Source organism: Oncorhynchus mykiss, chromosome 6 (assembly GCF_057628025.1).
Source record: "Oncorhynchus mykiss isolate SJ-2025 chromosome 6, ASM5762802v1, whole genome shotgun sequence".
In the NCBI taxonomy this organism is placed as follows: Eukaryota; Metazoa; Chordata; class Actinopteri; order Salmoniformes; family Salmonidae; genus Oncorhynchus; species Oncorhynchus mykiss.
The window spans coordinates 85,062,650-85,075,502 of NC_143027.1; the positions used below are offsets into that span (position 1 = coordinate 85,062,650).

The following is a 12,853-nucleotide window of genomic DNA, read 5'->3' on the forward strand; positions in this document are numbered from 1 at the left end:
TGCCTTTTAGACTGAGTGACACCCAAGAGTGTCTCGAAACCTCTCTTATAGAGAAGGAGAACACATTAGTCAAGACCTCTGAGAAACTGGAGCTCATCGACAGCCTCCGAGATTCTTTCATGGAAAAGGAGGCGCAGCACAAAGAGGTCGTCGACAAGCTGCTTCAATCTGAGAACAATGTAACTACAGTAGCCTGTTTTGGCGATCAATTAATAGTCAAATCTGTTTTATAGTAAGTCATGACATCTTCTTTTCTTCTTTCAGCTCACTGAAGTCTCCACAAAATGCAGTACCTTTGAAAAACAGTGTTCAGAACTGAAGACATCGGTTGCAGATCTCACACATAAGCTGAGTGTGCTTAAAGAGAAGGTAAGGTTTTCGGGATATGACTACCATGGCTTAATTACTGTGATGAAATATAAATATTAATTGGAATTCAGGTTAAGAGTTTTTGCATATAAGAAACCTGAAGACATGTTTATCTCAGATTTAATAGTTTATGCAAACTATTACCTTCACACTCATTAAATGGCAGTGATATTGACAGTACTTTAGGAGATTTCTTCCTCCAGTAACATATTTGTATTTTTTCCAAACCCATAGACACAGAAACAAGAGGCCACAATAAACACTCTTCAAAATGACCTGGATCAGACAAACGATGAACTGGACAAGTTGAACACCACCCATCTGGAAGAAAGGTCTCAGCTGATCCACAACCTTCAAAGCTGTGAACGGGAGATTGATAACCTCAGAGATGTCCTCTCAGACAAGGACAAGGAGATCTTAGCCCTCTCGGGCAACATGGCGGAGTACGCAGAGCAGATCATGGTGCTGAAGCAGGAGATTAAGCACAAGGAGGAGGACCTGGTTCGCATCGAGACCGCCCTCACTAAATCGGAGCGGGAGGCAGAGATCATCAAAGACTCTCAGAACTCGGACCAGCAGGCTCTGTACACCAGGACGGCAGAGCTGGTGGAACAGCTGAAGGATGCAGAGACTGAGCTGAGCAAGGCCAAAGAGGAGAAGGAGTCGAGGACAGTAGAGGTGGAGGAGCTGAGGAAGCAAGTGGAAGAGGACAAGCGGACCATCCTGGAACTTCGAGGGGAGATCCAGCAGCACAACGTGGGCCATCGTAATCATCTCTTAGAGTGCGAAACTCAGATCTCTTCACTGAAGGAGCATGTGACTGTTGCTTCCCAGAAACTACAGGAGTCCGAGGGTCTCATCTCTCAGTTGAGGGAAGCAAGTACATCCAGCAAGACACTGAAAGACCAGCTCCAGGACAAGGAGCAGACGTATGAGAAAGAACTAAAATCGGTCAAGGAGGAACGGAACAAGCTTAACGCAGAGGTGTCCAAACACATTGATGACCTTAAGACCCTGTCCAACCAGCTAGAGAAGCAGACAGAGTGTCAGGTACAGTTGAAAAAAGATATGCAAGAAAAACTGGAGACAATATCCTCTCTTGAGGAAAAACTCAGGGCCATCCAGGAAGAGGCCGAAGTAGAGCAACAGAAATTTAACACAGAACTGCAAGTCAGAGATTCTGAAAAGGAGAAGTTGGCGAAAGACCTGCAGGTTAAATTGGAAAATATCTCAAATATGAAGAAGCTCTTGAAAAACATGAAGACAGAAAAACAACAACTGCAAGCTGACCTGAAGGAGAAGGCAGATGAACTTAAGTCTCAAAAGCAGCTTGTAGATGAGCTTAATAAAACATCTACGGCAGCTCTTGAACTTAACAGCAGTTTGAACTCTCAAAAAAATGGCCTCAGAGAGGAGAATCAGAGGTTGCAACAGGATGTAGCTGGAAAGCAGAAATCAATTTCAGAGATGACAGATGAAAGGGATTCTCTGAGAAACAAAGTCTCTGACTTCGAAACACAGCATTCAGAAAACAGAAAAGTCATTGAAGGGCTTCTGAAAGACAAGGAGGAGCTGAGTGTTAGAGCCAATGAACTGAACAGGGTCCTGGAGCAAAATAAACAGTCAATTTCCGAGAGTCTATTTGAGAAAACAAATGAATGTATTCTTCTAACTAAAACACTCAGGGAAAGGGAGGAGACAGTTGCCCGTTTACAGGTGCAAATTGACAGTTTGAACACTCAAGTGGAGCAGTTCCATCACAAAATTGCTGAAAAAGAGAAGTTTGTCACTGATCAAAACTCACAAGTAGAGACACAGCAGAGCCAGCTTTCGCAACTCCAGGAAACAATGTATTTACTGCAGGAGCAGGAGACTGCCCTGAAAACTGGGCTCACGGAGAAAGACACCGTATTGCAGCAGAAATCAGATGAGTGTAGCTCTTTACAGAATAAACTTGGGCAGCAGAAAAAGCTTCTATCCAAGCTACAGGGTGAGACTAAATCACTTAAAGGACAATGCTCACAACTGACCCAGTGTCTGGAAGAAAAAGAAGAGACCTTCAGACAAATGACACAGGACTGTGAAAACCACAAAGCCGAGCTTAACAAGAGGAATGAGTCATTGAAGTCACTAAGCAGTCAGCTTGGTGTCATGAACGAGAGCAGTGCGAAGTTGGAGTCTGAAAATACAGAGCTGAAAACCACTCTGGAGAACCACGGAGCAGAAAACAACAAGCTGAGGCATGAGATGGAACAGAGGCAAGCTGAGGTGGTTGGCCTCCACAGTCACATCCAGGCACTGAGTGAGCAAAACCAACAACTCCGAGCTGCTTATGAGATCAGAGATCAGGAACTTGCCCAGCAAATGCACGTTGCATCTGAGCTTGATAGAAGGGTAAATGTGACTCTTGAGCAGAACACAAACCTGTGCTCACAACTGAACAGTCTGACAGAGGAGAAGCAGATACTGCAACAGGAATTAGCTTTACAGTCGGAGTCCATTTCTGAATTAAGCAAGGAGAAGAACTTACTGAAAGATAAACTTTCCAATTTTGAAATGCAACATTCAGAAAACTGCAAAATGATTGAAGGGCTACTGAGAGACAAAAAGGAGCTCAGTGTAGCAGTAGAGGAACTCAACAATGTCCTAGAGCAAAACAAACAGACTGTTTCAGAGAGTTTGCTGGACAAAACAAATAAATGTACTAATCTCACCAAATTGCTTAGAGGGAGTGAAGAGGCACTTGCACATTCACAAGACCAAGTTGACAGCTTGAACACCCAACTTGATCAACTGAACAACAACATAACCGAAAAAGAGAAGACTATCAGAAATCAAAACTCACAATTAGAGGCCCAGCAGAGAGAGTTGTCGCAACTCCAGGAGACATTGGCTTTATTACAGGAGCAGGGGACCGCACTGAAATCTGGGCTATCAGAGAAAGACACCATGTTGCAGCAGAAAGCAGAGGAGTGGAGCTCTTTACAGAATAAACTTAATCAACTGCAGGGCGAGACTAAATCACTTGAAGGGCAATGCTCACAACTGACTCAGCATCTGGAAGAAAAAGAAGAGACCTTCAGACAAATGACACAGGACTGTGAAAACCACAAAGATGAGCTGAACCAGAGGAACGAGTCATTGAAGTCACTAAGCAGTCAGCTTGGTGTCATAAACGAGAGCAGTGCGAAGTTGGAGTCTGAAAATACAGAGCTGAAGACCACTCTGGAGAACCACGCAGCAGAAAACAAGAAGCTAAGGGAAGAGATGGAACAGAGGCAAACTGAGATATTAGATCTTAGGGACAACATCCAAGCATTGAATGAACAGAATGTCAGACTAAAAACCGAACTCAAAAACTCTGTCACAGAGGCATCCAAGAAACTTGAAGAGATTTCAGTTCTCAAGGCAGAGATTTCTAACAGGGACAGTTATGTGTCTAATTTAACAAAGCAACTGACAGCAGCCTGCTCGGACAGGGATAGCTTAGGTTTGAATTTGCAGCAGAGAGGTGAGTCCCTAAAACAGCAGGAGATGTTTATTAAGCAGTTGCAAACTAAGTCAGTAGAGGGGGAGGGTCAGATGAGCCAGGCCATCACTGAGCTGCAGACACAAGCTCAGAGTCTTCAGAAAAGCCTTCAAGACAAAGATGTTTCGCTGCATGAGGCGGAGAAACAGCTGAGTCTGCTCAGAGAGAAGTTCACCTTAGAATCTGAGGATTTCAAAACCCAGCTGAATTCAAGTGCGGAAACAATGAAACAGCTTCAGGGTGATCTGCGTAATGCGGTGGAACAGAGTAATCAGCTCAGTGGGAGGCTTGAAGAACAAGAGGCACAGCTTAAGCAGAAAGTTGATGATTATGTGAGTTTAAGGACATATGTTTCAGAGCTGGAGGATTCCACCACACAGCTCAGAGGTCAAGTTGACAGCCTGACCTCTGAGTCATCTCTGTTAAAAGAGACCCTGAAAGAGAAAGTCAAGTTCATCCTTGAGGCACAAAGCACCTCCTCAGCTGTTAGTGAAAGCCTAAATTCAAAACTCAAAACCAAAGATACAGAATGTGAGAGCTTAAAAGAGCAGCTTTCACATCTCCAAGAGTCTGTTTCAAAGCTCAATACCAAAGATGCAGAATGTGAGTGCTTAAAAGAGCAGCTTTCACATCTCCAAGAGTCTGTTTCAAAGCTCAATAGTAGCCTCAGTGCCCAATCCTCTGAAGTGGCACGACTTCAACAAGCCTTAGAGGAAAGAGGGACTGCCGTTATGGACCAGTCAAAGGCCCTTCAGGAGCTGCAGAGAAGGGCAGATGAAGCAGCCCTCTTCAAAACCCAGTTCATGGAGAGCACAGAGTTGGTGTCACAACTGCAGGATCAGATACAGGAACTCTCCACTAAGTCTGCAAGCCTCAGCCAGTCGGCAGAGGAGAACCAAAGTGCCTTTGTAAATCTTCAGGAGAAGTATGCTACTCATTTAGAGGAGCTCCAGGAAGCTCGGACGATGCTTTCTCAAAGGGCCGAGGAGATGTCCAGTCTTAACAAGTCCCTCAGTGAAAGCAACAGCACAGTTCAGGCAGCAGAAAGCACCATAGAGGTGCTGAGGAATGAGTCTTCCTTGCTACGTCAAGACCTTCGGCAAATCCAAACACTGAATGTCGACCTTTCAAAACAAAAGGAAGACGCCCTTGCTACCCATCAAAGGAGCACCTCAACATTCACTGTCGAAATTGATAGACTAAAATCTCAGTATTTGCATGTGGCTGCTCAGGTAAATGCACTGACAGAAAATCTTGAGCAGAGAGAGATGTCTCTTCATGCCATTAACAGTCAGTACACAGCCCAGGTGAAACAGGCAGAGCACGTAGTGTCAGAAATGCAGAAACTAGAAGAGCAAAATAAGAAGCTAAGAGAGGAGATAGCTCTGTCAAAGCAAGAAAATCAACAGCGGCTGGATGCAGCAATCAGTGAAAAAGAACGTCTGCAGCAAGAAGTTCAGAAACTCATAATTGAGAGAGATGAACACGGCAAGAGCTACAGCAGCCAGATACAAACAATGCAGGAGCAGTTGCATCTCCAAAAGCAGCAGCAATCCAGCAGCATGAATGAAGTCATGGAGAAAATGGTGGCTGAGAAGGAAAGACTACAGGTTGAGGTTAGTGTCAAAGGTGAAGAAATCACCGGATTGAAATCAGACATTCAAAAGATAGGGCAAACTCTTCAGGACTCTGAGAAGGAGTGGCTATCGGTCCTGGATAGAGAGACGCAGGATAAATATCTCATTGCGGAGCAGTTGAAAAGTGTTGAAAATGAAATGAAGTCAAAAGATTTTAAAGTTCAAGCATTGAAACAAGACCTAGATAGTTTGCATGAAAAGTTGGCAGAGGCAGCAACAGCAATTAGACAGGGTTCAGATCTGCTTAAAGCGAAAGAGGTAGAGGCATCCACATCCAGGGTTCAGACTGAAAACATCTTAGTATCTGTTAAGGAAAAAGACAAGCATAATATTGAATTGAGGCAGGCTCTTCAAGATATGGAAAGTGAGTTAAGACAATTAGAGGTCAGCAAAGAGTGTTCTGACAAAGATTTGTCTGTATTGTCACTAACCATGTCTGATAGATTAGTTGCTTTAGAGGAGGAAAATGTCTCCCTACAGACTATGCTCAAACAGTTGAGAGAAAGACATCAGTGTGAGGTAGATTCTTTGAGGGGTGAATTAAATGAAGTTTCGGAATTGTTGAAACGGACAGAGTGTACCCTTAACGATAAAGAAATGGGCTATCAAGGTAAGAATCAACAGAATGTTTTATTCCAAGAAAATATACAGCACCTTCATGCACAGCTCCAAACTGAGACTGAAAATCTGAGAGAGGCAGGTATTAAACAGACAGCTCTACTTAGTGACATCCAAACGAAAGATGAGCAGGTCAGCTGCATGACCATCCAAATAAGTCACCAGAAGGAATTGCTAGCAGGTCTCAGTCAACAGTTGAGGGAGAAAGATGCTTCAGTAGCACAGGTAATTGAATCCGCCTCAAACGAAAGAATGAAATACGCAGAGGAAAATAGTAATTTCCTCTCGCAGCTGGAAAGCTTGGAAAATGCACAAAGTAGCTCTATGAAACAGCTTGAACATATGTTCTCGCAACTAGAAGAGAGCAAAGCTCATCTGTCACGCTCTCAAAGTGAACTTGAGACCAAGGATTTGGAGAATGGAGATTTGGTTAAAGAAAAGGATCATCTCAACACTCAGCTCACTAAGTTAACCAAAGAAAAAGAGGTCTTGAAAAAGAAGCTCCAAGCTGCTCTGGTTGTAAGGAAAGAACTATTGAAGAAAATAGAGGAGCATGAACATCAAATAGAGCAGAATGTGAATAAAGGAATTGAGATTTCAGGCTTACAGGATAGGTTGCAAGAACTCACTTTACAAGCTCAAGCTACTACAAAAGAGCATGAAGACATTGTTGCAGATATTAAATGGCAAGTTAATCAGAAAGAGGGTGAACTCCTAGAACTGGCCAAGGTCTTAACAGTGCGAGACAGTCTTTTAGAACATTTTGAAATAAATATGCAAACTTTGCAAGCGAAACTAGATGAACAAGAAGCAAGTTTGACAACAGCTCTGCATAATCTCAATGAAAAGAGCATCATCATTGATCAACTTAATTCCATCATCTCTGAGAAAGACGAGGCTTTTGAACAGGAGAAAAGTGGTATGATGCTGAGGTTAGAGAAGCTTCAGGAGGATATGAGAAAGAGCGAGGAGAGTTTGAAGGAGGACATGTCAAGCTCCAGTGCGACAGCTGTTGACATTGAAAACGAGTTAACGAAGGTGAAGCAAGAAAAGGCAATGATGCAGAAAAAGGCTCAAGCTGCTTTACTGGCACGAAAAGAGACTATAAAGAAGTCTCAAGAAAGTGAGAAAAAGTTCACCCAAGAGCTTTCAGAATTAAAAGATGATAATAAAGCACTCCTGGAACAACACTGTCAGCAGACCAATGACCTTAATGCTGTCCAGTTAAGTTACGACCAGAAGGTCAGGAAATTTGAAGAAATCAGTCAGGCCTCAGTCTCTCAGCTAGGTGAATTGGAGACCCTAAGACTGCTTGTACAGGAACGGGATAAAACTCTTCAAGACCTCAACATATCCCTATCAGAGAGGGAGAGTCAAGTCCATGCCTCATCATATCAAGCAGAGCTAGAAACCCTTCACTTCAAACTGGAAAGCATGTCCTCTGAGTTGGCAAATAAGGACAAGGTTCTCATAGCACTGGAACAGAAGTCCAAAGCATTATCTGAGCGAATGAGCTGCACAGAAAGTCAACTTGAAAAAGCCCATGCAGAGATAAAGGAGAAGATGGAAGAGCTCGCAAGACAGCAACAAGCAGTGGAGATGGCCGAGCAGCTGCACCAGCAGGAAAAACAAACTATGGTAGATGACCACCTGGTGCTGCATAACCAGTTGGGCCCATTACAAACCACAGTGGAGGAGCTAAAACACACCTTAGAAGCACTTGTTGGTGAGAAAGAATCCCAGTCGCACAAATTTATAAGTGAAAGCAAAGAACTAATAGAGGACAGGGATCAAATGAAAGGAGAGCTGGAGAATGCACTCACTACCATCGCCCAGCAATCGTCTGAACTTCAAATCCTCCAAAACACTTGGGCTGAAACTCAACAGCAACTCTGTGAAGAAAAGGAACAGCTAAAAGTGGAGCTTGAAAAAGCACAGTCCCATTCTGCAGAGTCCCAGGCTGAAATGGAAAGTCTTAAGCTGCACATGGAATCACTACAGCAGGAAAAAGAAAGCGCCTTCATGGTCATAGAACAATTAAACTGTGAAGTTGCCATGCTGGATGCTCAGCTAAAGGAAGCTGGAAAAGTACATGAGGAGCTTCTTCAAAAGATATCTGGTTTGCAGGATAAATCCTCTGAACAGATTGGGGTAATTGGGAAGGAGGTCCAGTATCTTAAGATATCCCCTGAAGAACATGAGATGAGTCTCAAGGAAAGAGATGATGCCCTGGTGATTTCTCAGTCTCTGGCCACGGAAAAGGAAGAGCTTATTGCTGCCTTGGAACAGCAACTGCAGCGGCAGATTCACCTTCACGAAGTTGCCATGGAAAAGATGAGGACTGAAGTTGATGAGCTTCAGCAGAGGTCTCAAGAAGATGCCATCAAAACAAAGGATCAGGGCAACCAAAGCAAAACAGCACTTCTCACCAGGAAGCTTCAAGCAGCCTTAGTTTCCAGGAAAGAAATCTTGAAAGATAATAGCTCTCTGAAGGAACAAATGCGTATACTCTCAGCTAAAAATGAAGAAATTGGGGCATCATCCACTGTACTGGAAATGTCTGTTGCCAAGTTGAAACAACAAAAAGAGGACCTGGAGAGTTCTGTATCATCCCTGAGCAGGGAGAAAGAGAAGCTCATTGCCGAGGTTGATCGCATCCTCAATGATAATCACAATTTATCTGCAGCCTGTGAAAGCCTCAAACTCACCATAGAAAATATCACCCAACAGAAACAGGCATTTTCGTGTCAGCTTGAGTCCCTGAAAGACTCGCAGACGGATGAGTTGTCAGATTGGAAATCTAAGCATACAGAGCTGAAACAGGAGTATGAGTCACTTTTACAAGCGTACGAGAATGTCAGTAGCGAAATGGACAAGATGAGACAACTATTGGAGGGGGCAAGAAGAGAGAGACAAGAAGCGCTCGTTAAAGCACACAAATCTGAAGCTGAGAGGGAGAATCTGGAGAAACAAGTTGGGGAGATGGAGGATGAAAATGAGAAAATTAAAGAGAAGATGAGAAAGTTTACTAAGGCGAAGCAGCTGAAAATGGAAGAGCTGGAGGAGGAGAATAAACAAATCAGAATAGACTTGCTAGAGTTTGATGATAAGCAGAAAGCCACAGTTGAAGAGTTGACTATTAAAAACAACCACTTGGAAGCAGAGATCCACAGCCTTGTAGAGTCCTCAGAAGCACTCAGAAGGAAGCTAACAGAGATTCAGCTCAACAATGGCAGTCTCGCAGAGGCACTCAAAGAAGCAACCTGTTCATTAGAAAAGTGGCCCACCGAATCAAAAGCATGTGAGCAAAACATGCAGCTTAAACTAGATGATGCACTCATTTTGAATAATTCACTGACTGCCCAGATTGAGTCACAGAAGACAGAACTTGCTTCCCAACAGGAAATCAATAAATTAACGCAAAAGGGGAAAGAAACTCTCTCTGAAAGAATTAAACAAATGCAGAATAAGCATGAAAAGGAATTGGGAGAAAAAGACGATGCAATCTCAGAGCTCCAAGAAATTATCAACAGACACAGCCAAGAGACCACCAGCCTAAATGAGAAGGTCAGGATCTTGGAGGACGACAAGTCTATATTACAAGAGGAGCTTGAAAATGTCCAAGAGATCTCGGACAAAGTAAAAAATGAGAATGAATATTTGGAGATAGTGATCCTCAAAAACGCTGAAAGAATTGATGAACTGACAGAGACAGTCAATGTTCTCCAAGCCCAGAACACACAGTTCTCCTCTCAATTGACTGAGAGCAAAGAGAAGGCTACTCAGGTTTGCCAGGAGAAGGAGGAACAGCAGCTGAAGTTGGTTAAGGAGTTTGAGGAGAAACTCAAAATGTTCCAGAGAGGCAATGAGGGCTCCAGAAATATAAAGAAGGAGCTACAGGAACTGCTGAAAGAAAAGCATCATGAAATCAATCATTTGCAACATGACTCCATCAAATACCAGGAGCTGATTTTAGACCTAGAAAGGTCTCTGAAGGCTTCAGAGTCAGCGCATGAACAGGTGGAGAAGGAGCTGAGGGAAATGACAGAGAGGATATCTTGTCTAGAAGAAGGGAGGAGGCATCTTGAAGCTGAGCTTACCACACACAAGAACCTTCTCAATGAGGCAAAGAAAGATTTGACAAACATTAGCTCTGAAAAAGACCAATTGGTTGAGGTAGTATCAGAAAAGAACAATCAATCAGAATGTCAGGTCATGGAGAGAACTAAAGCACTACAGCATGTAGCTGAGCAGCAAAATAGTATTTTTATGGAGAGGGAGGTAATTTTACAGCAACATATAGAGGAACTTCTGGGTTCCAAGGAGAAGGAGAGTCAGGTAGTTTTAGAATTGAAGAGGAAAATAGATTCTCAAGATTTACAGATGAATACTCTGAAGAGAGAGGCTGACACTAATTTGGCTAAGTTAGCAGCCCTGTCCTCTAGTCCTCAGGGTACCGATGCTGTGAAACAGTGGAATGATATGTTCCTAAATACCTTGCATGAGAAGGACAGCCAGCTTCTAGAACAGGGCTTTGTCATAACGAGATTCCTTGAAGACATTCGAGTGAAGGAGAAGGAGATAACTGAACTGCAGGTAACCAAGTCGAGGCTCGAAAGGACACTTGGTGATTACACAGTAGCTGCCACAGCTCAGCAGAGGCAGTTGTTTATAATGGGTGCCAGCAATAGAGAGCTTAACGAAACCGTGGAGCTCCTGAATCAACAGTTGCAGGAACTGAGTGACCAGGTTGAGAGATTAGAACAGGATAGGAGTGCACTCAACAGACATCTCACTGGCAGTGTAGATTCCACATCTAAAATGGAGTTTGATCTCCAGCAGCTGGAAAATACACTCTTAGACACAGAGTCTCAGCTACTCCTCTCGCAGTCTCACAGTGACATGCTTCAAGTTGATTTTGAGAAACAGGAGGCCATTTCACTGCACCTGAAGTCACTCCTGCGGAACAAAGATGCAGAAATCTCCTCTCTGCTGTCCTCCAGAGATGGACAGATGTCTGGGTATCTAGAACAGCTGCAAGCTAATCACCGTGCCCAGGTTGAAGGCTACGAGGACAGACTATCTGCCTTGTACTATGAAAGGGAGAAAGCTGACAAGGAGTTCAGAAGGCTGGAGAACAAAGTAAAATCTCTTCAAATGAAAGTTGACAAGTCCATTCAGGAAAAGGAAAAAATGGCTGCTCAGATGGAAACATTCAGGAACTCCATGGTCTCCTTGCAGACAGAGAGAGAGCGTTTGATGTCAGAATATAGGATGTCTGAGGCAAGGAATCAGACTGTAATGCAAGGCAAGGAGGGGTCGGCTGAAGGAGACCTCAGTGCAACCAAGGGCCTTAAACACGAGATTAGGACTCTCCTTCACCAGATGGATGATCTGAACTCTGAGAATGCCATGCTCAGGGCACAGCTGATCAGATATAGAGAAGACTTGAATCAGGTCCTGTCCTTGAAGGACAGCCAGTTGAAAGAGTTGCTCAGGAAGCAGCAAGATGCCATCAAAAACCTGGAAAACCAAAAAGCCACAGCTGAAAAGCAGAACCGGAAGACCCTTCTGGAACTCGAGAGGGAAGGAGAGGCAAGCGATGCCTTAAAAGCTGCGAATTCCAAACTTCAAACACAGGTCACTGATCTGGAAGCTAACATATTTGCCCTGAATAAGGGAATGCAAGAAACGAATAAAGGAAAAGTGATTGCCGACTTGCAGCATGCCGTGGCAGCCAAATCTGCGGAATGTAACGACCTCCAGCAAAAACTGTTTGCTCAGAAAGTGGCAGCGGATGACTGGAAAGGCAGCCTGCAGCTCCTGGAGTGTGAGACTGAGAAGAAACTGGGAGAGGCAGAGGACAAGTACAACAGCGAGCTCGATGCCTTTGAACAAGAAGTCGAACTGATGAGAAACGAGAAGGAGACCGCTGACCAGAGGGTTGCTGAGCTGGCCAGGGACCTGATGCAAACTGAGAAGCTGCTGTCCGATGCTAGAGTCCAAAGCACGGACCTGAAGTCTCAGAACGAGTCTCTGGGTAAAGCCATGGCCGCCTTGCAGAACGACCGCGACCAGCTCATCGAGGACTTCAAGATCCTCCGGAACCGATACGACGAGGAGCTCCGAGAGACCCAGGGGGCCATGACCAAGGTGGAGAGACATCTAGGCGACACGACCTCGGAGCTGGCCACCTTGGCCAAAGAGAGACACATACTGGTACAGAAACTCTCTGCTCTAGAGAGCAAAGATGCTCCCTCCCAGCTCACTTCACTGGTAGACGAGCTGTCTGTGGCCTTGTCAGAGAAGGAAGGGCAGCTCCAACGGGTCTCCCTGGAAAACGACACGTATAGCAGTAAGGTGTCGGCTTTCTCTAGGTCCATGGCCAGCCTCCAAGATGACCGAGACCGGCTGATGGAGGAGCTGGCTGGGGCAAAGAGGGCATTCGAGTCCAGGCAAGGATTAGGTCCAGAGGTAGTAGACATCGCCAACACAGGGGAGTCAAATAGCCATAGAAGCAGTGGTATTCAGGCCCTTCAGACTGGGAGAGATGGGCTGGTAAGTCACCAGTTGTGACTCAAAGCTTGTTGTTTGGTTGTCATTTGGTTGTGTTTTGGTTTAGGCTGTGAGTGTGAACTTGCTGACAGCATGCAGGGGACCAGTCAAAAGCTAATCTACCTGTCATGGCTTTGGTGTGTAA

The 12,853-nt window shown here is 44.5% G+C and overlaps 1 protein-coding gene across 8 annotated transcripts in view; it reads left to right on the forward strand.

Annotated features, from left to right (window-relative positions):
* Positions 1-12,853, forward strand: part of LOC110506188 (uncharacterized) — a 53,258-nt gene that overhangs the window by 24,936 nt on the left and 15,469 nt on the right. For 5 of the 8 annotated variants that reach the window (XM_090239193.1, XM_090239186.1, XM_090239187.1 and 2 more), the window contains 3 exons: positions 11-179; positions 265-369; positions 604-12,711. In XM_090239193.1, the coding sequence (XP_090095319.1) occupies positions 11-179; positions 265-369; positions 604-12,711 (12,382 nt within the window). The remainder of the gene's footprint in view (positions 1-10; positions 180-264; positions 370-603; positions 12,712-12,853) is intronic. The other 3 variants (XM_090239190.1, XM_090239191.1, XM_090239192.1) reach the window with 1 other exon arrangement.